Here is a 25,002-nt window from a genome sequence, read left to right on the forward strand (position 1 = left end):
TACCCCGCTATGGGGCGCCCCACAAGTAGGGCGCCCCCTGCCCCACGTCCCCTGCCCCACTTTGGGGTCCCCCTGCCCCCCATCTCCCCCCTGCCCCCCATCTCCTGCCCCACAGCGGGGTTCCCCTGCCCCACATCTCCCCCCCCGCCCCACATCTCCATCGCCCCACAACGTGGGCGCCCCGCTATGGGGCGCCCCACAAGTAGGGCACCCAAATACCCCCCACCCCCCACCCCCCTGCCCCACATCTCCTGCCCCACATCTCCCCCCCGCCCCACATCTCCCCCCCACACACATCTCCATCGCCCCACGCGTGCGTGCCACCCATATATGGGGCGCCCCACGGGGTAGGGGCACCCAAATACCCCCACCCCCTTGCCCCCCCCCCTGCCCCACATCTCCTGCCCCACATCTCCCCCCCCGCCCCCATCTCCATCACCCCACATCTCCATCGCCCCACAACCTGGGCACCCCGCTATGGGGCGCCCCACAAGTAGGGCACCCAAATACCCCCCACCCCCCTGCCCCCCACCCCCTGCCCCCCACCCCCCGCCCCACGCCCCCCTGCCCCCCATCTCCCCCCAGCCCCCCCTTACCTGGGCCGTCCCCGCGTCCCCGTGTCCCCGTGTCCCCGTCCCGCGCGGGGCCCCCACCCCCTCCAGGAAGCTGCGGGCGCCGCCGTGGGGCAGGAAGTGTGGGGCGGGGGGGGGGGCGGGGGCCGTGCCAGCACCGCGTGGGGCCCCCGTCCCCATCCTGCCCCCACCGTCCCCCCCCCGCCGTGTCCCCGCCGTCCCCATGACGCCACGGAGCCGGCTCGGGGTTCAAGGGCTTTAATGGGGTCAAAGGGCGGGGGGGGGGCGTGGGGCGCCCGGTGTCCCCCCCGTCCCTGTCCCCCCCCACGCGGGGGGGTCAGGCGAGGACGCGCGCCACCGGCACCTTGGTGGGGCGCCCGGCCCGCGGCACCACCAGGTCCCCGTCGGCATCCGCGGTCGGCACCGGCAGCCCTGGGGGCGCGGGGACGGTCAGGGGCATGGGGGGGGCACGGGGACGTGGGGGGACGCGGGGATGTGTGGGGACACGGGGATGTGTGGGGACACGGGGATGTGTGGGGACATGGGGACACGGGGACACGTGGGGACACAGGGACATGGGGGGACACGGGGACATGGGGGGACATGGGGGCACGTGGGGACATGGGGGCACGTGGGGACAGGAAGGGACATTTGGGGACACGGGGGGACACGGGGACATGGGGGGACACGGGGACGTGTAGGGACACGGGGACATGGGGGGACACGGGGACACGGGGGGGGACAGGGGGACGTGTAGGGACACGGGGACATTTAGGGACACGGGGACACGGGGGGACACGGGGACACGGGGACGTGTGGGGACACGGGGACATTTAGGGACACGGGGACATGGGGGGGACATGGGGACACGGGGGGACATGGGGACACGTGGGGACACGGGGGCACATAGGGACAGGAAGGGACATTTGGGGACACGGGGACGTGGGGGGACACGGGGACATGGGGACGTGTGGGGACACGGGGACATGGGGGGACGTGGGGACATGGGGGGGACATGGGGACACGGGGATGTGTGGGGACACGGGGACACGTGGGGACACGGGGACACGTGGGGACACGGGGACACGGGGGGACATGGGGTCACGTGGGGACAGGAAGGGACATTTGGGGACACGGGGACATGGGGGGGACACGGGGACACGGGGACGTGTGGGGACACGGGGACATTTAGGGACACGGGGACATGGGGGGGACATGGGGACACGGGGGGACATGGGGACACGTGGGGACACGGGGGCACATAGGGACAGGAAGGGACATTTGGGGACACGGGGACGTGGGGGACACGGGGACATGGGGACGTGTGGGGACACGAGGACATGGGGGGACGTGGGGACATGGGGGGACATGGGGACACGGGGATGTGTGGGGACACGGGGACACGTGGGGACACGGGGACACGTGGGGACACGGGGACACGGGGGGACATGGGGTCACGTGGGGACAGGAAGGGACATTTGGGGACACGGGGACATGGGGGGGACACGGGGACACGGGGACGTGTGGGGACACGGGGACACGTAGGGACATGGGGTCACGTGGGGACAGGAAGGGACATTTGGGGACACGTAGGTGACACGGGGACACGGAACACGGGGACATGTAGGGACACGGGGACATGGGGATGTATAGGGACATGGGGATGTATAGGGACACGGGGACATGTAGGGACACGGGGACATGGGGATGTATAGGGACATGGGGATGTATAGGGACACGGGGACATGTAGGGACACGGGGACATGGGGATGTATAGGGACACGGGGACATGGGGACATTTGGGGACACGGGGGACACGGGGACACGTGGGGACACGTGGGGACATGGGGACAGGAAAGGACATTTGGGGACACGGGGACGTGGGGGACACGGGGACATGGGGACATGGGGGGGACACGGGGACATGGGGACGTGTGGGGACACGAGGACGTGGGGGGACGTGGGGACATGGGGGGACGTGGGGACATGGGGATGTGTGGGGACACGGGGACACGTGGGGACATGGGGGCACGTGGGGACAGGAAGGGACATTTGGGGACATGGGGGGGACACGGGGACAGGAAGGGACACGGGGACACGGGGGGGACACGGGGACATTTGGGGACACCTGGGGGGGACACGTGGGGACACGGGACAGGGGGGTGACGTGGGGACACACGGGGACATGTGGGGACACACGGGGACACACGGGGACACGCGGGGGACACGCAGGGGACACGTGGGGACCACCCCCGGCGCTGAGCCCCAGCCCCACCCCCCGTGACCCGCGTGGCCCCGCCCCTTCCGGTGCCCCCTCCCCACGACCCCACCCTCCGGGAGCCCCGCCCCTTTTTGTGCCCCACCCACCTTAGCCACGCCCCCTGACCCCACCCCGCCCCTCCCACAACCCCACCCCTAGGCCCCGCCCCTTAGACCACGCCCACCGGATAACCACGCCCACCAGCAGCCACACCCACCTTAGCCCCGCCCCCTGACCCCACCCACCCCAGGCGCCCCCTCCCCCACCTGCCCCGCCCCTCCCATTGCCCCACCCATTTAGGCCCCACCCCTTTAGGCCCCGCCCCCTCGAGTGACCCCGACCCCACCCCACCCAGCCCCGCCCCTCCTGTAGCCCCACCCCCTGACCCCACCCCCTTTAGCCCCGCCCCTTTAGGCCCCGCCCCTCCAGTAGCCCCACCCCGTGACCCCACCCCACCCACCCCTCCCCCTTTAGCCCCTCCCCCTTTAGCCCCCCCCTCCGGCCCCTCCCCCTTTAGCCCCTCCCCCCGGCCCCTCCCCGTTAGGCCCCGCCCCCTTTAGCCCCGCCCCACTCACGCTCCGCCCCCAGGCGCGCCCGCAGGCGGTCGGCGGGGAGGACGAGGGCGGTGCCCAGGAAGCTGCCCCCGCCCAGCGCCGCCACGAAGGGGCCGAGCAGCAGCGCCCCCTGCAGCGCCCGCGCCCCCGCCCCCAGCGTCGGCGGCAGCCGCGCCCGCAGCGCGTCGCTCACCTGGGGGGGGGGGGGGCGGGGGGCACTGGTGGGACCGGGGGCGCCTCCCAGTGGGACCGGGGGCTCCCCAGTACGCCCAGTGGGACCGGTGATACCTCCCAGTACGCCCAGTGGGACCGGTGATACCTCCCAGTACACCCAGTGGGACCTCCCAGTACGCCCAGTGGGACCGGTGGCACCTCCCAGTACACCCAGTGGGACTGGGGGCACCTCCCAGTAGGACCAGTGGGACTGGGGGCACCTCCCAGTGGGACCAGGGGCGCCTCCCAGTACGCCCAGTGGGACCGGTGATACTTCCCAGTACACCCAGTAGGACCGGGGCTCCCCAGTACGCCCAGTGGGACCGGTGATACCTCCCAGTACGCCCAGTGGGACCGGTGATACCTCCCAGTACGCCCAGTGGGACCAGTGGCACCTCCCAGTACACCCAGTGGGACCAGGGGCACCCCCAGTACACCCAGTGGGACCGGGGGCACCCCTAGTACGCCCAGTGGGACCAGTGATACTTCCCAGTACGCCCAGTGGGACCAGTGGCACCTCCCAGTACGCCCAGTGGGACCTCCCAGTACTCCCAGTGGGACCGGGGGCTCCCCCAGTACGCCCAGTGGGACCCAGTGATACTTCCCAGTACGCCCAGTGGGACCTCCCAGTATGCCCAGTGGGACCGGGGGCTCCCCCAGTACGCCCAGTGGGACCTCCCAGTACACCCAGTGGGACTGGTGACACTTCCCAGTACACCCAGTGGGACCGGTGGCACCTCCCAGTACGCCCAGTGGGACTGCTGGCGCCTCCCAGTGGGACCAGGGGCGCCTCCCAGTACGCCCAGTGGGACTGGTGATACCTCCCAGTATGCCCAGTGAGACCGCTGGAACCTCCCAGTATGCCCAGTGAGACCGGTGGCACCTCCCAGTACACCCAGTGGGACCAGGGGCACCCCCAGTATGGCCAGTGGGACCTCCCAGCTCACCCAGTAGGACCCCTGTTGCCTCCCAGTATGCCCAGGGGGACCAGGGACACCCCCAGTGTGGGCAGTGGGACCAGTGACACCTCCCAGTATGCCCAGTGGGACCCCTGGCACCTCCCAGTATGCCCAGTACACCCAGTGACACCACCCAGTGGGACCAGGGACACCTTCCAGTGCACCCGGTGACACCCCCTGTAACACCCAGTGCCCCTCCCAGTGCCCCCATCACCCCTCCCAGTGCTCCCAGTGCTCCTCCCAGTGCCCCCATCACCCCTCCCAGTGCTCCCAGTGCTCCTCCCAGTGCCCCCATCACCCCTCCCAGTGCTCCCAGTGCTCCTCCCAGTGCCCCCATCACCCCTCCCAGTGCCCCCATCACCCCTCCCAGTGCTCCCAGTGCCCCCCGCAGTGCCCCCATCACCCCTCCCAGTGCCCCCACTGCCCCCCGCCCCCTCCCAGCGCCCTCCCAGTGCTCCCAGCGCCCTCCCAGTGCTCCCAGTTGCCCCGGCGCGCACTCACCGCGCCCACCAGGTAGGGGCTGCCGGCGTCCCCCAGCAGGTGGGAGACGACGATCTGCAGCGCCTCCGCCGTCGAGCGCCGCGTCGGCACCACCACGTCCTGGGGGGGGCGTGACGTCACACCGGGGGTGGTGACGTCACACCGGGGGCTGGCGACGTCACACTGGGGGGTGGTGACGTCACACCGGGGGCCGTGACGTCACACCGGGGGTGGTGACGTCACACTGGGGGCGGTGACGTCACAGGAGGGGCGGGGACATCGCAAGAGGAGGTCGGTGACGTCACACGGGGGGCAGTGATGTCACACGAAGGGGGCAGTGACGTCACAGGAGGGGCGGTGATGTCACGCGAGGGGATCGTGACATCACACAAGGGGGTAGTGACATCAAGAGGGGGTAGTGACATCACAGGAAGGTGATGTCACAGGAGGGGATCGCGACGTCACACGGGGTGGTGACATCACAGGAGGGGCGGTGACGTCACACGGGGGCGGTGACGTCACGAGAAGAGGTAATGAGATCACACAGGGGGTTGGTGACATCACACACCGGGTGGTGACATCACACGGGGGTTGGTGACGTCACGGGAGGGGGTAGTGACATCACACGGGGGTTGGTGACGTCACGGGAGGGGGTAGTGATGTCACGGGAGGGGGCAGTGACATCACGAGGGGGTGGTGACATCACGAGGGGGTGGTGACATCACACGAGCAGGTCATGACGTCACGCGAGGGGGGGGAGTGACATCACACGGGGGGCGGTGATGTCACGGGGTGATGACATCACACACGAGGACCCCCGCTGTCCCGTCCCCCCTCCCCCCGTGCCCCCTTTTGTCCCCCCCGGCTGTCGGGGACCCCCCCCGGGGCCACCCCCCCCCCCCCGCCGCGGCGCCCCCAGCGCCCCCAGCGCCCCCAGCGCCCCCAGCGCCCCAAGTGCCCCCAGCGCCCCCAGCGCTCCCAGCGCCCCCAGCGCCCCCATCGTTCCCAGCGCCCCCATCGTTCCCAGCGCCCCCAGCGCCCCCAGCGCCCCAAGTGCCCCCAGCGCCCCCAGCGCCCCCATCGTTCCCAGCGCTCCCAGCGCCCCCAGCGCCCCCATCGTTCCCAGCGCCCCCAGCGCCCCAGCGCCCCCAGCGCTCCCAGCGCCCCCAGCGCCCCCAGCGCCCCAAGTGCCCCCAGCGCCCCAGCGCTCCCAGCGCCCCCATCGTTCCCAGCGCCCCCCAGTGCCCCCACTGCTCCCAGCGCCCCCAGCGCTCCCAGCGCCCCCAGCGCCCCCATCGTTCCCAGCGCCCCCAGCGCCCCCAGCGCCCCCATCGTTCCCAGCGCCCCCAGCGCCCCCAGCGCCCCCAGTGCTGCTCCCAGCGCCCCCAGCGCCCCCATCGTTCCCAGCGCCCCCAGCGCCCCCATCGTTCCCAGCGCCCCCAGCGCCCCCAGCGCCCCCAGTGCTGCTCCCAGCGCCCCCAGCGCTCCCAGCGCCCCCAGCGCCCCCACCAGCAGGATGTCGGCCACCAGGGCCCAGTTGAGGGACAGCAGCGTCTCCCCGAAGAAGATGAACACCTGGGGGGGGGGCACCAGTGGGGGGGGCCCAGGTGTCCCCAAACCCCCCCAAGACGCCCCCCACTCCCCCCAACCCCCAAATGCCCCCCAACCCCCCAACCCTCCCCCAAACCCCCCAACCCCCCAGCTGCCCCCAACCCCCCCCAGATGTTCCCCAGACCTCCCCCAGATGCCCCCAACCCCCCAAGATGCCCCCCAACCCCCAAACCCCCCCAGCTGCCCCCCAACCCCCCCAACCCCCCAAATGCCCCCAACTCCCCCCCCAAAATGCCCCCTAAGCCCCCTAAATGCCCCCCAACCCCCCAAGATGCCCCCCAACCCTCCTCCAACTGCCCCCCGACCCCCCAGCCCCCCAAGATGCCCCCCACTCCCCCCTAAGCCCCCCTAAATGCCCCCCAACCCCCCCAGCTGCCCCCAACCCCCCCCAGATGTTCCCCAAACCTCCCCCAGATGCCCAACCCCCCAAGATGCCCCCCAACCCCCCACTCCCCCCAAACGCCCCCAACCCTCCCCCAAAACCCCCAACCCCCCCAAGCTGCCCCCAACCCCCCCAGATGTTCCCCAGACCTCCCCAGATGCCCCCCAACCCCCCCAAGATGCCCCCCAACCCCCCAAGACGCCCCCAACCCCCCCAAATGCCCCCAACTCCCCCCAAGATGCCCCCCAATCCTCCTCCAACTGCCCCCCAACCCCCCCAACCCCCCCAACCCCCCCCCCACCTGCCCCCCAACCCCCGCGACCCCCCCCAGACCCCCCAACTCCCCCCAAACCCCCCTAAATGCCCCCCAACCCCCCCAACCCTCCCCCCAAACCCCCCAACCCCCCCAGCTGCCCCCAACCCCCCCCAGCTGCCCCCAACCCCCCCTAAATGCCCCCCAACCCTCCTCCAACTGGCCCCCAACCCCCCGACCCCCCCCCCAAATGCCCCCCAACCCCCCCAAGATGCCCCCCAATCCCCCAGCCGCCCCCCAACCCCCCCAACTCCCCCCCAACCCCCCAAATGCCCCCCAACCCCCCTTAAATGCCCCCCAACCCCCCAAGATGCCCCCCAATACCCCCAACCCTCCTCCAACTGCCCCCAATCCCCCCAACTCCCCCCAACCCCCCCCAGCCGCCCCCCAACCCCCCCAAACCCCCCCAGCCCCCAAGATGCCCCCCAACCCCCCAAGACGCCCTCCACTCCCCCCCAACCCCCCTAAATGCCCCCCAATCCTCCTCCAACTGTCCCCCGACCCCCGACCCCCCCCCCAACCCCCCAAGATGCCCCCCAACCCCCCAAGACGCCCCCCAACCCCCCCAAGATACCCCCCACTCCCCCAACCCCCCGAAATGCCCCCCAACCCCCCCCCCCAAGATGCCCCCCAACCCCCCAAGACGCCCCCCAACCCCCCAACCCCCCTAAATGCCCCCAAGCCCCCCAAATGCCCCCCAACCCCCCAAGATGCCCCCCAATCCTCCTCCAACTGCCCCCCAACCCCCCCAACCCCCCCCCAGCTGCCCCCCAATCCGCCCCCCCAACCCCCCCCCCCAACTCCCCCCAAATGCCCCCAACCCCCCAAGATGCCCCCCAATCCTCCTCCAACTGCCCCCCGACCTCCCCCAACCCCCCCCAGCCGCCCCCCAACCCCTGACCCCCCAACTCCCCCCCAACCCCCCCATATGCCCCTAACTCCCCCCAAATGCCCCCCAAGCCCCCCAAGATGCCCCCCAACCCCCCAAGATGCCCCCCAACCCCCTAAATGCCCCCCAACCCCCTAAATGCCCCCCAACCCCCCCCTAAATGCCCCCCCAACCCCCCCCAAGATGCCCCCCAACCCCCCAAGATGACCCCCAACCCCCCAAGATGCCCCCCAACCCCCCCAATCCTCCTCCAACTGCCCCCCAAACCCCCCAGCCCCCCCAAGATGCCCCCCAACCCCCCAAGACGCCCCCCCAACCCCCCCCCAGCCCCCCCCCGACCCCCCACGACCCCCCCCCCAGCCCCCCCCTCACGTATGCGGCGGCGACGCTGCGGGGGGCGGCGAGCAGGGCGAGCAGCAGGCAGGGCGCGGCGCCCAGCAGCCCGGCGGCGCAGAGCAGGGGGTCGGCGCGGGGCGACAGCGGGCGCAGGCGCTGCGACAGGGCCACCCCCGCGCCCACCCCCAGCGCCCCCGTGGCGCACGTCACCGCCCCGAACGCCAGGCTGGGGGGGGGGGGCAGAAAGGGGGGGTCAGGGGGGTCAGGAGGGGTCAGGGGGGTCGGGGGGGTCAGGGTCAGGGGGGTCAGGGGTCAGGGGGGGTCGGGGGGGGGTCAGGGGGGTCAGGGTCAGGGGGGTCAGGGGGTCAGGGGGGTCAAGGGTCCGGGGGGGGTCAGAAGGGGTCGGGGGGATCAGAGGTCAGGGAGGTCAGGAGTCAGGGGGGGTCAGGGGGGGGGGGGTCAGGGGGGTCCGGGGGGGTCAGAGGGCGGGGGGTCAGAGAGGTCAGGGGGGTCAGGGAGTCCCAGGGGGGGGTCAGGGGGGGGGTCAGGGGGTCAGGGGGTCAGAGGGTCAGGGGGGGTCAGAGTCGGGGGGGGGTCAGGGGGGGGGGTCAGGGGGGGGGGGGTCAGAGGGGGGGTCAGGGGGGGGGGGTCGGGGGGGGGGGGGGTCGGGGGGGGGGCAGGGTCGGGGGTCAGGGGGTCATGGGGGGGGTCAGAGGGGGGTCAGGGGGGGGGTCAGAGAGGTCGGGGGGGGGTCAGGGGGGTCAGGGGGGGTCAGAGGTCAGAGGTCGGGGGGAGTCGGGGGGTCGGGGGGTCAGGGGGGTCAGGGGCACTCAGGGGGGCACGGTGTCCCCGGCCCCATAGCCCCAACCCCCCCCCCAGTGCCCCTGCCCCCATGCCCCCCAGTGTCCCCATGTCCCCCCCATGTCCCCAGTGCCCCCCAGTGCCCCCGTCCCCATACCCCCATAACCCCCCCCCGTCCCCATATCCCCATCCCCCTGCTCCCAGTCCCCCCAGTGCCCCTGTCCCCATGTCCCCCCCCCCGTGTCCCCATCCCCATAACCCCCCCACTCCCCATATCCCCGTCCCCCTGCTCCCAGTCCTCCCAGTGCCCCCATCCCCACATCCCCCCGTCCCCATACCCCCATCCCCATGCTCCCAGTGCCTCCCAGTTCCCCCAGTGCCCCCAATGCCCGTCCCCACATCCCCCATCCCCATCCCCATCCCCCTGCTCCCACTGCCTCCCAGTCCCCCCAGTCCCCCCAGTGCCCCCCAGTGCCCCCAATGTCCCCGTCCCCACATCCCCCCATCCCCATCCCCCTGTCCCCATGCTCCCACTGCCTCCCAGTCCCCCCAGTGCCCCCAGTGTCCCCGTCCCCACATCCCCTTGTCCCCACACCCCCATCCCCCTGCTCCCACTGCCTCCCACTCCCCCGTGCCCCCCAGTGCCTCCCAGTGCCCCCAATGCCCCCGTCCCCACATCCCCCCGTCCCCACACCCCCGTCCCCCTGCCCCCAGTCCCCCAGTCCCCCCAGTGCCCCCGTCCCCACATCCCCCCGTCCCTATCCCCCCGTCCCCCTGCCCCCACTGCCTCCCAGTCCCCCCAGTGCCCCCGTCCCCACATCCCCCGTCCCCATCCCCCTGCCCCCAGTCCCCCCAGTCCCCCCAGTCCCCCCAGTGCCCCAGTCCCCACATCCCCCCGTCCCCATATCCCCATCCCCATGCTCCCAGTACCTCCCCGTCCCCCAGTGCCCCCATCCCCACATCCCCCCATCCCCATCCCCCCGTCCCCATGCTCCCAGTGCCCCCCAGTCCCCCAGCGCCCCCCAGCGCCCCCCGCGCCCCCGCCACCTCTCGTGCGCGCGGCAGCGCAGGGGCTGCTCGCAGGGCTGCCGCGCGCCCCCGGCCATGCGGGCGCGGTAGAGGAAGGCCGGGGCCCAGAGCGCCAGCGCCCCGTCACGAAGGCCACCGCCGTGAAGCCCAGCGTCGACAGCACGAAGCTGCGGCTGCCACCACCGCGTCACCGCCGCGGCCCCAGCGCGGCCCCCGGCCGCGGCACCGGGCCCCCGCCGGGCCCCACCCGGTCACCGGGTCCCCAACCGTGTCACCGGGTCCCCCACCGTGTCCCCACCACGTCACCGTGTCCCCAACCACGTCACTGGGTCCCCCGCCAGGTCCCCACCCGGTCACCGTGTCCCCAGCCGTGTCCCCAACCAGGTCACTGGGCCCCCCGCCAGGCCCCCACCCGGTCACCGTGTCCCCAACCGTGTCACCGGGTCCCCGACCACGTCACCAGGTCCCCAACCAGGTCCCCAATGTGTCACTGGGTCCCCCACCCGGTCACCGTGTCCCCAGCCGTGTCACCAGGTCCCCAGCCGTGTCACCGGGTCCCCCACCATGTCCTCAATGTGTCACCGTGTCCCCCACCGTGTCCCCCACCAGGTCCCCAATGTGTCACCACGTCCCCAACCATGTCACTGGGTCCCCCACCAGGTCCCCAACGTGTCACCGTGTCCCCAACCACATCACCATGTCCCCCACCATGTCCCCAATCGTGTCACCAGGTCCCCCACCAGGTCCCCAGCCGTGTCACCGGGTCCCCAACCATGTCACCAGGTCCCTTACCCGGTCCCCCACCACATCCCCAACCACGTCACTGGGTCTCCCACCATGTCCCCAACCATGTCACCGGGCCCCCCACCAGGTCCCCACCCGGTCACCGTGTCCCCAACCATGTCACCGTGTCCCCCACCAGGTCCCCAATGTGTCACCGGGTCCCCAACCACATCACCAGGTCCCCAACCGTGTCACTGGGTCCCCCACCAGGTCCCCACCCAGTCACCGTGTCCCTACCCAGGTCACTGGGTCCCCCACCATGTCCCCAACCACGTCACCGTGTCCCCAGCCACGTCACCGGGCCCCCCACCATGTCCCCACCCATGTCACCGTGTCCCCCACCAGGTCCCCAGTGTGTCACCAGGTCCCCCACCACGTCACCGTGTCCCCCACCGTGTCCCCAGCCATGTCACCAGGCCCTCCACCATGTCCCCCACCACATCCCCAACGTGTCACCATGTCCCCAACCGTGTCCCCAGTGTGTCACCGTGTCCCCCACCAGGTCCCCAGTGTGTCACCACGTCCCCAATGTGTTACCATGTCCCCTACCAGGTCCCCCACCAGGCCCCCACCCGGTCACCGTGTCCCCAGCCGTGTCCCCAATGTGTCACCGTGTCCCCAGCCACGTCACCACGTCCCCCACCATGTCCCCAACCATGTCACTGGGTCCCCCACCAGGTCCCCAATGTGTCACCGTGTCCCCAACCACGTCACCATGTCCCCCACCACGTCCCCACCAGGTCACCCTGTCCCCTCACCGCGTCCCCAGTGTGTCACCGGGTCCCCCACCAGGTCACCGTGTCCCCCAACCACGTCACCGTGTCCCCAACGTGTCCCCACCACGTCACCGTGTCCCCATCCACGTCATCGCCACGTCCCCCATGTCCCTGTGTCCCCCACCGTGTCCCCCACCATGTCACCGCCACGTCCCTCACGTCCCCGTGTCCCCCACCACGTCACCGTGTCCCCAACCACGTCATCACCACGTCCCCCATGTCCCTGTGTCCCCCACCGCGTCCCCCACCATGTCACCGCCACGTCCCTCACGTCCCCGTGTCCCCCACCACGTCACCGTGTCCCCAACCACGTCATCACCACGTCCCCCATGTCCCTGTGTCCCCCACCGTGTCCCCCACCATGTCACCGCCACGTCCCTCACGTCCCCGTGTCCCCCACCATGTCACCGTGTCCCCAACGTGTCCCCAACGTGTCCCCGTGTCCCCACCACACCTCCCACCGTGTCACCATGTCCCCCCTGTGTCACCGTGTCCCCCCCGTGTCCCCCCGCCGTGTCCCCCACTCACTTGGTGGCCAGCGCGCGCAGGTCGGCGGCCCAGGGCGTGTAGTGCAGGGGGGCGTCCGGCGGCCGCTCCAGGGCCCCCGGGGGGCTCCACCACCACGGCCGCCAGCAGCGCCACCGCCAGCGCCCCCAGCCCCGGCGTCACCTGGGGGGGTGGGGACATCGGTGGGGACGGGGGACACCACGGGGACGGGGGCGCCCACGGGGACATCAAAGGGAGCGGGGATGCCACAGGGACAGGGGCACCCATGGGGACGGGGAGAGAAGGACAAGGACAGGGGGCACCCGTGGGGACACCGCGAGGAAAGGGGACACCCGTGGGGACAGGGACACCACGGGGACACCCATGGGGACACCGGCACCCCTGGGGACAGGGGCACCACGAGGACACCCATGGGGACAGGGACACCAGCACCCCTGGGGACAGGGGGCACCACGATGGGGACATCATGGGGACAGGGACAGAAGGACAAGGACAGGGGCACCCATGGGGACACCACGAGGAAAGGGACACCCATGGGGACACCATGGGGACAGGGGCACCCATGGGGACATGGGCGCTGGGATGGGGACAGGGGGCACCCATGGGGACAGGGACACAAGGATGGGGACAGGGGGCACCCATGGTGACAGGGACACAAGGATGGGGACACCATGGGGACAGGGGGCACCCATGGGGACGTCAAGGGGAATGGGGACACCACAGGGACAGGGGCACCCATGGGGACGGGGACACAAGGATGGGGGCAGGGGGCACCCGTGGGGACAGGGGGCACCCATGGGGACGCCATGAGGAAAAGGGACACCCATGGGGACACCATGGGGACAGGGGCACCCATGGGGACAGGGACACCACGGGGACACCCCTGGGGACAGGGGCACCCGTGGGGACATCAAGGGGAATGGGGACACCACAAGGACAGGGGCACCCATGGGGACAGGGACAGGGGCACCCGTGGGGACATCAAGGGGAATGGGGACACCACAAGGACAGGGGCACCCGTGGGGACGGGGACAGGGGGCACCCGTGGGGACACGGGCACCGGGATGGGGGCACCCATGGGGACAGGGACACCACGAGGACACCCATGGGGATGGGGGCACCCATGGGGACAGGGGCTCCATGGGGACACCCATGGGGACACCAGCACCCCTGGGGACAGGGGCACCACGAGGACACCCATGGGGACAGGGACAGAAGGACGGGGACAGGGGGCACCCATGGGGACATCAAGGGGAATGGGGACACCACAGGGACAGGGGCACCCATGGGGACAGGGGCACCACGGGGACACCCATGGGGACGGGGACACCCCGGGGACACCCCGGGACACCGCCGCCGCCCCTCACCCGCAGCGCCCAGTGCCAGTCGGCCGCCGCCTCCTTCACCTTGGCCCCCGCGATGTAGCCCAGGCCGCTGGGGGGGGGACACGGGGGGGGGGGGGGGACACGGGGGGACACGGGGAGGGGGGGACACGGCCCCGCATCACCTCCGTGCCCCCCCCCCAACACCCCAAACTGCCCCCCACAGCCCCCCCCCACCCCAAATTGCCCCCGTAGCCCCTCCCCACAGCCCCCCCTGGCCCCCCAAATGCCCCCCCATGGACCCCCCCCAACCCCCCAAATTACCCCCATAGCCCCTCCCCCCAACCCCCCCAGCCCCCCAAATGCCCCCCCAAACCCCCCCCATCCCCCCCCAAACACCCCAAATTACCCCCCCAGCCCCCCAAATGCCCCCCTGGCCCCCCCCAACCCCCCAAATTACCCCCCCAGCCCCTCCCCACACCCCCCCCAACCCCCAAATGCCCCCCCAGCCCCCCAAATGCCCCCCCAAACCCCCCCAACCCCCCAAATGACCCCCCAGCCACCCAAATTACCCCCCCCAGCCCCTCCCCACCCCCCCAACCCCCCAAATGCCCCCCCCAGTAACCCAAATACCCCCCCCAGCCCCCCAAAACCCCCCCATATCCCCCCCAACCCCCCAAATTACCCCCCCAGCCCCTCCCCACACCCCCGCCAACCCCCCAAATGCCCCCCCAAACCCCCCCATATCCCCCCAACCCCCCAAATGCCCCCCCAAACCCCCCCCATCCCCCCAAAACTACCCCGCAGCCCCTCCCCACACCCCCCCATCCCCCCAAATGCCCCCCTGGCCCCCCCAAACCCCCCAAATTACCCCCCCAGCCCCTCCCCACAGCCCCCCCAACCCCCCAAATGCCCCCCCCCAGTACCCCAAATACCCCCCCAGCCCCCCCATATCCCCCCCAACCCCCCAAATGACCCCCGTAGCCCCTCCCCCCAACCCCCCCAGCCCCCCAAATGCCCCCCCATGGACCCCCCCCAGCCCCCCAAAAGCCCCCCAGCCCCCCAAATGCCCCCCCAAACCCCCCCCATCCCCCCCAAACACCCCAAATTACCCCCCCAGCCCCTCCCCACACCCCCCACAACCCCACAAATGCCCCCCCCCAGTAACCCAAATACCCCCCCAGCCCCCCAAATGCCCCCCCAGCCCCCAAATGCCCCCCCAAGCCCCCCCCAACCCCCCAAATACCCCCCCAGCCCCTCCCCCCACCCCCCCCAGCCCCCCAAATCGCCCCCCCGCCCCCCGAGGCGCCCCCCCCCACCTGCCGAGGGGCACGGCGAGGTAGAAGCAGCCCAGGGCCCGGCTGCGGGCGGCGCCGGCGAAGAGGTCGGCGATGAGGGTGGGGGCGATGGTGGAGTACGTGGCCTCGCCCACCCCCACCAGCGCCCGCCCCAGCAGCAGCGCCCAGAACCGCTGCGGGCAGGGCGACAGCGCCCGCGTCACCCGGGGGGGGCCCGGGGCCACCCATGGGTGTCCTGGGGCCACCCCACAGCGCCCATAGGGGTCCCAGAGCCACCCAACATCACCCATGGGTGTCCTGGTGCCACCCTACAGCACCCACAGGGGTCCCAGGGCCACCCTACAGCACCCATAGGGGTCCCAGGGCCACCCTACAGCACCCATGGGTGTCCTAGTGCCACCCCACAGCACCCATAGGGGTCCCAGGGCCACCCTACAGCACCCATAGGGGTCCCACAGCCACCCATGGGTGTCCTGGTGCCACCCCACAGCACCCATAGGGGTCCCAGAGCCACCCAACATCACCCATGGGTGTCCTAGTGCCACCCTACAGCGCCCACGGGGGTCCCAGGGCCACCCATGGGTGCCCTTTTGCCACCCTACAGCACCCACGGGGGTCCCACAGCCACCCGTAGGTGTCAAGGGGCCATCCTACAGCACCCATAGGAGTCCCAGAGCCACCCAACATCACCCATGGGTGTCCTGGTGCCACCCTACAGCACCCATAGGGGTCCTAGGGCCACCCATGGGTGTCTTGGGGCCACCCCACAGCGCCCACAGGGGTCCCAGGGCCACCCATGGGTGCCCTTTTGCCACCCCACAGCACCCATAGGGGTCCCAGGGCCATCCTACAGCACCCATAGGGGTCCCAGGGCCACCCATGGGTGTCTTGGGGCCACCCTATGGCACCCATAGGGGTCCCGGGGCCACCCTACAGCACCCATAGGGGTCCCGGGGCCACCCATGGGTGTCTTGGGGCCACCCTATGGCACCCACAGGGGTCCCAGGGCCACCCACGGGTGTCCTAGTGCCACCCTACAGCACCCATAGGGGTCCCAGAGCCACCCAACATCACCCGTGGGTGTCCTAGTGCCACCCTACAGCACCCACAGGGGTCCCAGGGCCACCCATGGGTGCCCTTTTGCCACCCTACAGCACCTATAGGGGTCCCAGGGCCACCCATACGTGTCCTAATGCCACCCCACAGCACCCATAGGGGTCCTAGGGCCACCCATGGGTGCCCTTCTGCCACCCTACAGCACCCGTATGGGTCCCAGGGCCACTCATGGGTGCCCTTCTGCCACCCCACAGCACCCACGGGCGTCCCAGGGCCACCCATGGGTGTCCTGGTGCCACCCCACGGCACCCGTAGGGGTCCCAGGGCCACCCTACAGCACCCATAGGGGTCCCACGGCCACCCATGGGTGTCTTGGGGCCACCCCACAGCGCCCGCAGGGGTCCCAGGGCCACCCATGGGTGTCTTGGGGCCACCCTACAGCACCCATAGGGGTCCCAGGGCCACCCATACGTGTCCTAATGCCACCCCACAGCACCCATAGGGGTCCCAGGGCCACCCATGGGTGTCTTGGGGCCACCCTACAGCACCCATAGGAGTCCCAGGGCCACCCATGGGTGTCTTGGGGCCACCCTATAGCACCCATAGGGGTCGCAGGGCCACCCATGGGTGTCTTGGGGCCACCCCACAGCGCCCACAGGGGTCCCAGGGCCACCCATGGGTGCCCTTTTGCCACCCCACAGCACCCATAGGGGTCCCAGGGCCACCCTACAGCACCCATAGGGGTCCCAGGGCCACCCATGGGTGTCTTGGGGCCACCCTATGGCACCCATAGGGGTCCCGGGGCCACCCTACAGCACCCATAGGGGTCCCGGGGCCACCCATGGGTGTCTTGGGGCCACCCTATGGCACCCACAGGGGTCCCAGGGCCACCCACGGGTGTCCTAGTGCCACCCTACAGCACCCATAGGGGTCCCAGAGCCACCCAACATCACCCGTGGGTGTCCTAGTGCCACCCTACAGCACCCACAGGGGTCCCAGGGCCACCCATGGGTGCCCTTCTGCCACCCTATAGCACCCATAGGGGTCCCGGGGCCACCCGTAGGTGTCAAGGGGCCATCCTATAGCACCCACAGGGGTCCCAGAGCCACCCTGGGGTGTCCTAGTGCCACCCTACAGCACCCACAGTGGTCCAAGGCCACCCATGGGTGCCCTTCTGCCACCCTACAGCACCCATACAGGTCCCAGAGCCATCCATGGGTGCCCTTTTGCCACCCTACAGCACCCATAGGGGTCCCAGGGCCACCCTACAGCACCCATAGGGGTCCCAGGGCCACCCATGGGTGTCTTGGGGCCACCCTACAGCACCCATAGGAGTCCCAGGGCCACCCATGGGTGTCTTGGGGCCACCCTACAGCACCCATAGGAGTCCCAGGGCCACCCATGGGTGTCTTGGGGCCACCCTATAGCACCCATAGGGGTCGCAGGGCCACCCATGGGTGTCTTGGGGCCACCCCACAGCGCCCACAGGGGTCCCAGGGCCACCCATGGGTGCCCTTTTGCCACCCTACAGCACCCACAGGGGTCCCAGGGCCACCCTACAGCACCCATAGGGGTCCCGGGGCCACCCGTAGGTGTCAAGGGGCCATCCTATAGCACCCACAGGGGTCCCAGAGCCACCCTGGGGTGTCCTAGTGCCACCCTACAGCACCCACAGTGGTCCCAGGGCCACCCATGGGTGCCCTTCTGCCACCCTACAGCACCCATACAGGTCCCAGAGCCATCCATGGGTGCCCTTTTGCCACCCTACAGCACCCACAGGGGTCCCAGGGCCACCCTACAGCACCCATAGGGGTCCCAGGGCCACCCATGGGTGCCCTTCTGCCACCCCACAGCACCCACGGGGGTCCCAGGGCCACCCATGGGTGTCCTGGTGCCACCCCACAGCACCCATAGGGGTCCTAGGGCCACCCATGGGTGCCCTTCTGCCACCCTACAGCACCCATATGGGTCCCAGGGCCACCCATGGGTGCCCTTCTGCCACCCCACAGCACCCACAGGGGTCCCAGGGCCACCCATGGGTGTCCTAGTGCCACCCCACAGCACCCACAGGGGTCCCAGGGCCACCCAGTGGCACCCAGGGGTGTCCTGGTGCCACCCCACAGCACCCATATGGGTCCCGGGGCTACCCACGGGCATCCCGGAGACACCCCACAGCCCCCCGTGGGTCCGCCCCACACCTCCCCCTGTGCCCCACATCCCCCCATGGGTCCGCCCCACACCTCCCCCCTGCCCCACATCCCCCTGTGGATCCGCCCCACATCTCCCCCCCCGCATCCCTGCCCTATATACCCCCATAGGTCCGCCCCACACCTCCCCCCCTGCCCCACATCCCCCCACAGCTCCCCCCCACACCCCTCCCAGTGCCCCACATCCCCCCATGGGTCTGCCCCACACCTCCCCCATGCCCTACATCCCCCCGTGGGTCCGCCCCACGCCTCCACCCGTGCCCCACATCTCCCCCCTGCCCCACACCCCCCATGGGTCCGCCCCACACCTCCCCCCTGCCCCACATCCCCCCACAGCTCCACCCCACACCCCTCCCAGTACCCCACATCCCCCCATGGGTCCACCCCACACCCCTCCCAGTGCCCCACATCCCCCCATGGGTCCGCCCCACATCTCCCCCCCCGCATCCCTGCCCTATATACCCCCATAGGTCTGCCCCACACCCCTCCCAGTGCCCCACATCCCCGCATGGGTCCGCCCCACATCCCCCCTGTGTCCCACATCCCCCCTGTGCCCCACATCCCCCCACAGCTCCACCCCACACCCCTCCCAGTGCCCCACATCCCCCCATGGGTCCACCCCACATCCCCCCCGTGCCCCACACCCCCGCGCCCCACACCCCCCCGTGCCCCACGCCCCCGTGCCCCACCTCGCGGGGCACGAAGCTGGTGGCCAGGGTGACGGCGGACCAGAGGGCGATGCCGAGGCACAGCAGGCGCTTGCGGTTGTAGCGGTCCCCCAGGTAGCCGAAGACGGGCGCCAGCACCATGTAGCTGCTGATGAACACTGCGGGAAGGCGGCGCTCAGCCCCACAAGTGTGGGGCGGGACCCCCAAGTGTGGGGCAGGACCCCCAAGTGTGGGGCGGGACCCCCGAGCGTGGGGCGGGACCCCCCCCGTACCCGTCTGCAGCAGCCCGGAGCTGCCGTCCCCGATGCCGAAATACTCCTCGACGTCGGGTAGGACACCTGGGGGGGGGCAAAATGTGGGGCGCGAGGGGTGTGGGGCGCCCCATAGCCTGCCCCACGGCGTGCCCCATAGCCTGCCCCATAGCATGGCTCATGGCCAGCCCCATGGCTTGCCCCACAGCGTGCCCCACGGCGTGACCCATAGCATGGCTCATGCCCTGCCCCACGGCCTGCCCCATAGCAATGGCTCATGGCGTGCCCCACGGTGTGACCCATAGCATGGCTTGTGGCCTGCCCCACAGCCTGCCCCATAGCATGGCTCATGGCCTGCCCCACGGCCTGCCCCACGGCCTGCCCCATAACCTGCCCCATAGCATGGCTCACGGCCTGCCCCACAGCCTGCCCCATGGCCTGCCCCACAGCGTGACCCATAGCATGGCTCACAGCCTGCCCCACAGCCTGCCCCACGGCCTGCCCATAGCATGGCTAATGGCCTGCCCCACAGCCTGCCCCATAACCTGCCCCACGGCCTGCCCCATAGCGTGCCCCACGGCCTGCCCCATAGCAATGGCTCATGGCCTGCCCCACAGCCTGCCCCACGGCCTGCCCATAGCGTGCCCCATGGCCTGCCCCATGGCAATGGCTCATGGCCTGCCCCGTAGCGTGCCCCACAGCATGGCTCATGGCCTGCCCCACGGCCTGCCCCACAGCCTGCCCCATAACCTGCCCCACAGCGTGGCTCATGCCCTGCCCCACAGCCTGCCCCATAGCCTGCCCCATGGCCTGCCCCATGGCATGGCTCATGGCCTGCCCCACGGCGTGACCCATAGCCTCCCCCACAGTGTGACCCATAGCATGGCTCATAGCCTGCCCCACAGCCTGCCCCATAGCATAGCTCATGGCCTGCCCCCACAGCCTGCCCCATAACCTGCCCCACAGCCTGCCCCATAGCATAGCTCATGGCCTGCCCCACGGCCTGCCCCATAACCTGCCCCACAGCCTGCCCCATAGCATAGCTCATGGCCTGCCCCACGGCCTGCCCCATAACCTGCCCCAAGGCATGACCCACAGCCTGCCCCATAACCTGCCCCATAGCATGGCTCATGGCCTGCCCCACAGCCTGCCCCATGGCCTGCCCCACGGCGTGACCCATAGCATGGCTCATGGCCTGCCCCACAGCGTGCCCCACAGCCTGCCCCATGCCATGGCTCATGGCCTGCCCCATAGCATGCTCCATAGCCTGCCCCACAGCGTGCCCCATAGCATGGCTAATGGCCTGCCCCACAGCCTGCCCCATAACCTGCCCCACGGCCTGCCCCATAGCAATGGCTCATGGCCTGCCCCGTAGCGCGCCCCACAGCATGGCTCATGGCCTGCCCCACGGCCTGCCCCATAACCTGCCCCACAGCATGGCTCATGCCCTGCCCCACAGCCTGCCCCATAGCCTGCCCCACGGCGTGACCCACAGCATGGCTCATGGCCTGCCCCACGGCGTGACCCATAGCCTGCCCCACAGTGTGACCCATAGCATGGCTCATAGCCTGCCCCACAGCCTGCCCCACAGCCCGCCCCATAGCATAGCTCATGGCCTGCCCCACAGCCTGCCCCATAACCTGCCCCACGGCATGACCCACAGCCTGCCCCATAGCATAGCTCACGGCCTGCCCCACGGCGTGCCCCACAGCGTGCCCCACAGTGTGACCCATAGCATGGCTCATGGCCTGCCCCACAGCATGCCCCACAGCCTGCCCCATGCCATGGCTCATGGCCTGCCCCACGGCCTGCCCCATAACCTGCCCCACAGCATGGCTCATGCCCTGCCCCACAGCCTGCCCCATAGCCTGCCCCACGGCGTGACCCACAGCATGGCTCATGGCCTGCCCCACGGCGTGACCCATAGCCTGCCCCACAGTGTGACCCATAGCATGGCTCATAGCCTGCCCCACAGCCTGCCCCACAGCCCGCCCCATAGCATAGCTCATGGCCTGCCCCACAGCCTGCCCCATAACCTGCCCCACGGCATGACCCACAGCCTGCCCCATAGCATAGCTCACGGCCTGCCCCACGGCGTGCCCCACAGCGTGCCCCACAGTGTGACCCATAGCATGGCTCATGGCCTGCCCCACAGCATGCCCCACAGCCTGCCCCATGCCATGGCTCATGGCCTGCCCCACGGCCTGCCCCACGGCCTGCCCCACGGCATGGCTCATAGCCTGCCCCACAGCCTGCCCCACGGCGTGCCCCATAACCTGCCCCACAGCATGGCTCTTGGCCTGCCCCACAGCCTGCCCCATAGCATGGTTCATGCCCTGCCCCATAACCTGCCCCATGGCATAGCTCACGGCCTGCCCCACAGCCTGCCCCATAGCATAGCTCATGGCCTGCCCCACGGCATGACCCACAGCCTGCCCCATAACCTGCCCCATGGCATAGCTCACGGCCTGCCCCACAGCCTGCCCCACAGCGTGCCCCACAGCCTGCCCCGTACCGGCCACGGTGAAGCGGTCCATGTAGTTGAGCAGGTTGATGTAGCAGAGCACGGCCACCGTCAGGTGGGCGCGGGCCGGGGGGGCGCCGTGGGGCGCCGGGGGGCAGCCCTCGGCCCCCTCCCCCCCCGTGTCGTCGGGCCGGCGCAGCACCGGCCCCACGGGCGCCGCTTGGGGGGCGTGGGGCGACGCCATGGGGCTGCCTCGGCCTGGGGGGGGGGCAGAGAGACCCATGGGTGCCCCCAGCCCCATAGCCCCTGCCCCACAGGGACCCCAGCCCCATGGCCCCCGCCCCACAGAGACCCCTGCCCCATAGCCCCCAGCCCCATAGCTCCAGCCCCACGGAGACCCCAGCCCCACACAGCTGCCCCCTGCCCCATAGAGACCCCTCCCCGCCCCACACATCTCTGGCCCTGCCCCATAGCCCCCAGCCCCACGGAGACCCCTCCCTGCCCCATAGCCCCCTTCCCCCACACGAGCCCCCTCCCTGCCCCATAGCCGCCCCATAGCCCCCTGCCCCACAGCACCCAGCCCCCCATGAGCCCCCCTCCCTGCCCCATAACCCCCCCGCCCCATAACCCCCCCATAACCCCCTGCCCCATAGGCCACAGGTCCTGCCCCATAGCCCCCAGCCCCACAGAGCCCCCTCCCAGCCCCACAGAGCCCCCTCCCTGCCCCACAGCCCCCTGCCCCCCATGAGCCCCCTCCCTGCCCCATAACCCCCCCGCCCCATAACCCCCCGCCCCATAGGCCACAGCTCCTGCCCCATAGCCACCCCCAGCCCCACAGAGCCCCTCCCTGCCCCATAGCTGCCCCATAGCCCCCTGCCCTGCAGAGACCCCAGCCCCATAGCCCCCAGCCCCACAGAGCCCCCCTCCCTGCCCCATAGCCGCCCCATAGCCCCCAGCCCCGCAGAGACCCCCGCCCCATAGCCCCCTGCCCCCCACGAGCCCCCCTCCCTGCCCCATAGCCCCCCATAGTCCCCAGCCCCATAGCCCCCAGCCCCACAGAGCCCCCTCCCTGCCCCATAGCCCCCCCATAGCCCCCTGCCCCATAGCCCCCAGCCCCCCATAGCCCCCCGCCCCATAGCCCCCAGCCCCACAGCCCCTCCCTGCCCCATAGCTGCCCCATAGCCCCCCATAGCCCCCCCCAGCCCCCCATGAGCCCCATCCCTGCCCCATAGCCGCCCCCAGCCCCACAGAGACCCCCGCCCCACAGCCCCCTGCCCCCCACGAGCCCCCCTCCCTGCCCCATAGCCCCCCATAGCCCCCAGCCCCATAGCCCCCAGCCCCACAGAGACCCCTCCCTGCCCCATAACCCCCCCATAGCCCCCAGCCCCATAGCCCCCAGCCCCCATGAGCCCCCTCCCTGCCCCATAGCCCCCCCCCCCCAGCCCCCCCCCAGCCCCCTCCCTGCCCCCCAGCCCCACAGCGCCCCCAGCCCCATACCCCTCACGTGACACCCCCCTCACGTGACCGCCCCCCCCCCCCCCCAGGGGGGTCACCCCCGGTTACCGCCGCCCCCGGCGATTCGCTGCCGCGGCGGCCCCGCACGTGACCGCTCCCCACGTGACCGCGGGGCCCCGCCCCTTCCGCGGGGCTCTTATGGAGGGGGCGTGACGTCACCGGGAGGGGGGGCGGGGCCTGCCGCGGGGGCTTCTGGGAAATGTAGTTCGGGGGGGGGAGAGCGGGAGTACTGGGAGCACTGGGATCGGGGCACTGGGAGCACTGGGGACGTTGGGATCGGGGCACTGGGAGCACTGGGGATACTGGGAGCACTGGGATGAGCCCGATGGGATACTGGGGACGTTGGGATCGGGGTACTGGGGGCACTGGGGATACTGGGAGCACTGGGATCAGCCCGATGGGATACTGGGGACGTTGGGATCAGGGTACTGGGGGCACTGGGGATACTGGGAGCACTGGGATCAGCCCGATGGGATACTGGGGACGTTGGGATCAGGGTACTGGGGGCACTGGGGATACTGGGAGCACTGGGATCAGCCCGATGGGATACTGGGGACGTTGGGATCAGGGTACTGGGGGCACTGGGGATACTGGGAGCACTGGGATCAGCCCTAGGGGATACTGGGGACATTGGGATCGGGGTACTGGGGGCACTGGGGGTACTGGGAGCACTGGGATGAGCCCGATGGGATACTGGGGACATTGGGATCGGGGTACTGGGGGCACTGGGGATACTGGGAGCACTGGGATGAGCCCGATGGGATACTGGGGACATTGGGATCGGGGTACTGGGGGCACTGGGGATACTGGGAGCACTGGGATGAGCCCGATGGGATACTGGGGACGTTGGGACTGGGGTACTGGGAGCACTGGGATGAGCCCGATGGGATACTGGGGACATTGGGATCGGGGTACTGGGGGCACTGGGGGTACTGGGAGCACTGGGATGAGCCCGATGGGATACTGGGGACATTGGGATCGGGGTACTGGGGGCACTGGGGGTACTGGGAGCACTGGGATGAGCCCCGATGGGATACTGGGGACGTTGGGATCAGGGTACTGGGGGCACTGGGGATACTGGGAGCACTGGGATCAGCCCTATGGGATACTGGGGACATTGGGATCGGGGTACTGGGAGCACTGGGGGTACTGGGAGCACTGGGATGAGCCCGATGGGATACTGGGGACATTGGGATCGGGGTACTGGGGGCACTGGGGATACTGGGAGCACTGGGATGAGCCCGATGGGATACTGGGGACATTGGGATCGGGGTACTGGGGGCACTGGGGATACTGGGAGCACTGGGATGAGCCCGATGGGATACTGGGGACGTTAGGATCGAGGTACTGGGGGCACTGGGAGTGGGGGTATGGGGCCACTGGGAGCACTGGGATTGGCCCCAGGGGGGCACTGGGAGCACTGGGATCTTGGCTATGGGGCACTGGGAGCACTGGGATTGACCCCATGGGATACTGGGGACTCTGTACTGGGAGCACTGGGGCTGACCCCATGGGGCACTGGGAACACTGGGACCTTGGCTATGGGGCTCCAGGAGCACTGGGATTGACCCCACAGGGCACTGGGAGCACTGGGATTGGCCCCATTCCGTACTGGGAGCACTGGGATTGACCCCACAGGGCACTGGGAGTACTGGGACTGCCCCCATTCCATACTGGGAGCACTGGGATTGGCCCCATTCTGTACTGGGAGCACTGGGATTGGCCCCATTCTGTACTGGGAGCACTGGGATTGACT

The 25,002-nt window shown here is 70.7% G+C and overlaps 3 protein-coding genes across 3 annotated transcripts; all 3 read right to left on the reverse strand.

Annotated features, from left to right (window-relative positions):
• Window positions 1-866: 866 nt before the first annotated feature.
• On the reverse strand, window positions 867-24,718 carry SPNS1 (SPNS lysolipid transporter 1, lysophospholipid). Its single transcript, XM_066984179.1, is given in 15 exon segments — window positions 867-1,004; window positions 3,408-3,579; window positions 5,060-5,158; window positions 6,548-6,613; window positions 8,606-8,795; window positions 10,418-10,517; window positions 10,520-10,572; window positions 12,487-12,564; window positions 12,566-12,627; window positions 13,833-13,899; window positions 15,107-15,258; window positions 19,038-19,174; window positions 19,289-19,354; window positions 21,783-21,989; window positions 23,295-24,718. Coding segments are annotated over 14 exon segments (1,530 nt in total). The 5' UTR covers window positions 21,976-21,989; window positions 23,295-24,718; the 3' UTR covers window positions 867-909.
• On the reverse strand, window positions 20,053-21,769 carry LOC136787059 (circumsporozoite protein-like). The gene has a single exon (XM_066984186.1). It carries the CDS (start codon window positions 21,718-21,720, stop codon window positions 20,563-20,565), a length of 1,158 nt encoding a protein of 385 aa, XP_066840287.1. The 5' UTR covers window positions 21,721-21,769; the 3' UTR covers window positions 20,053-20,562.
• On the reverse strand, window positions 23,858-24,918 carry LOC136787100 (MAPK-interacting and spindle-stabilizing protein-like). Its single transcript, XM_066984229.1, has 3 exons — window positions 24,859-24,918; window positions 24,356-24,602; window positions 23,858-24,282 (listed from the first exon to the last, which is right to left on the reverse strand). Exons 1-3 carry the CDS (start codon window positions 24,916-24,918, stop codon window positions 23,858-23,860), a joined length of 732 nt encoding a protein of 243 aa, XP_066840330.1.
• Window positions 24,919-25,002: the final 84 nt, after the last annotated feature.

This window comes from Anser cygnoides, chromosome 28 (genome assembly GCF_040182565.1).
Source record: "Anser cygnoides isolate HZ-2024a breed goose chromosome 28, Taihu_goose_T2T_genome, whole genome shotgun sequence".
Taxonomy (NCBI): domain Eukaryota; kingdom Metazoa; phylum Chordata; class Aves; order Anseriformes; family Anatidae; genus Anser; species Anser cygnoides.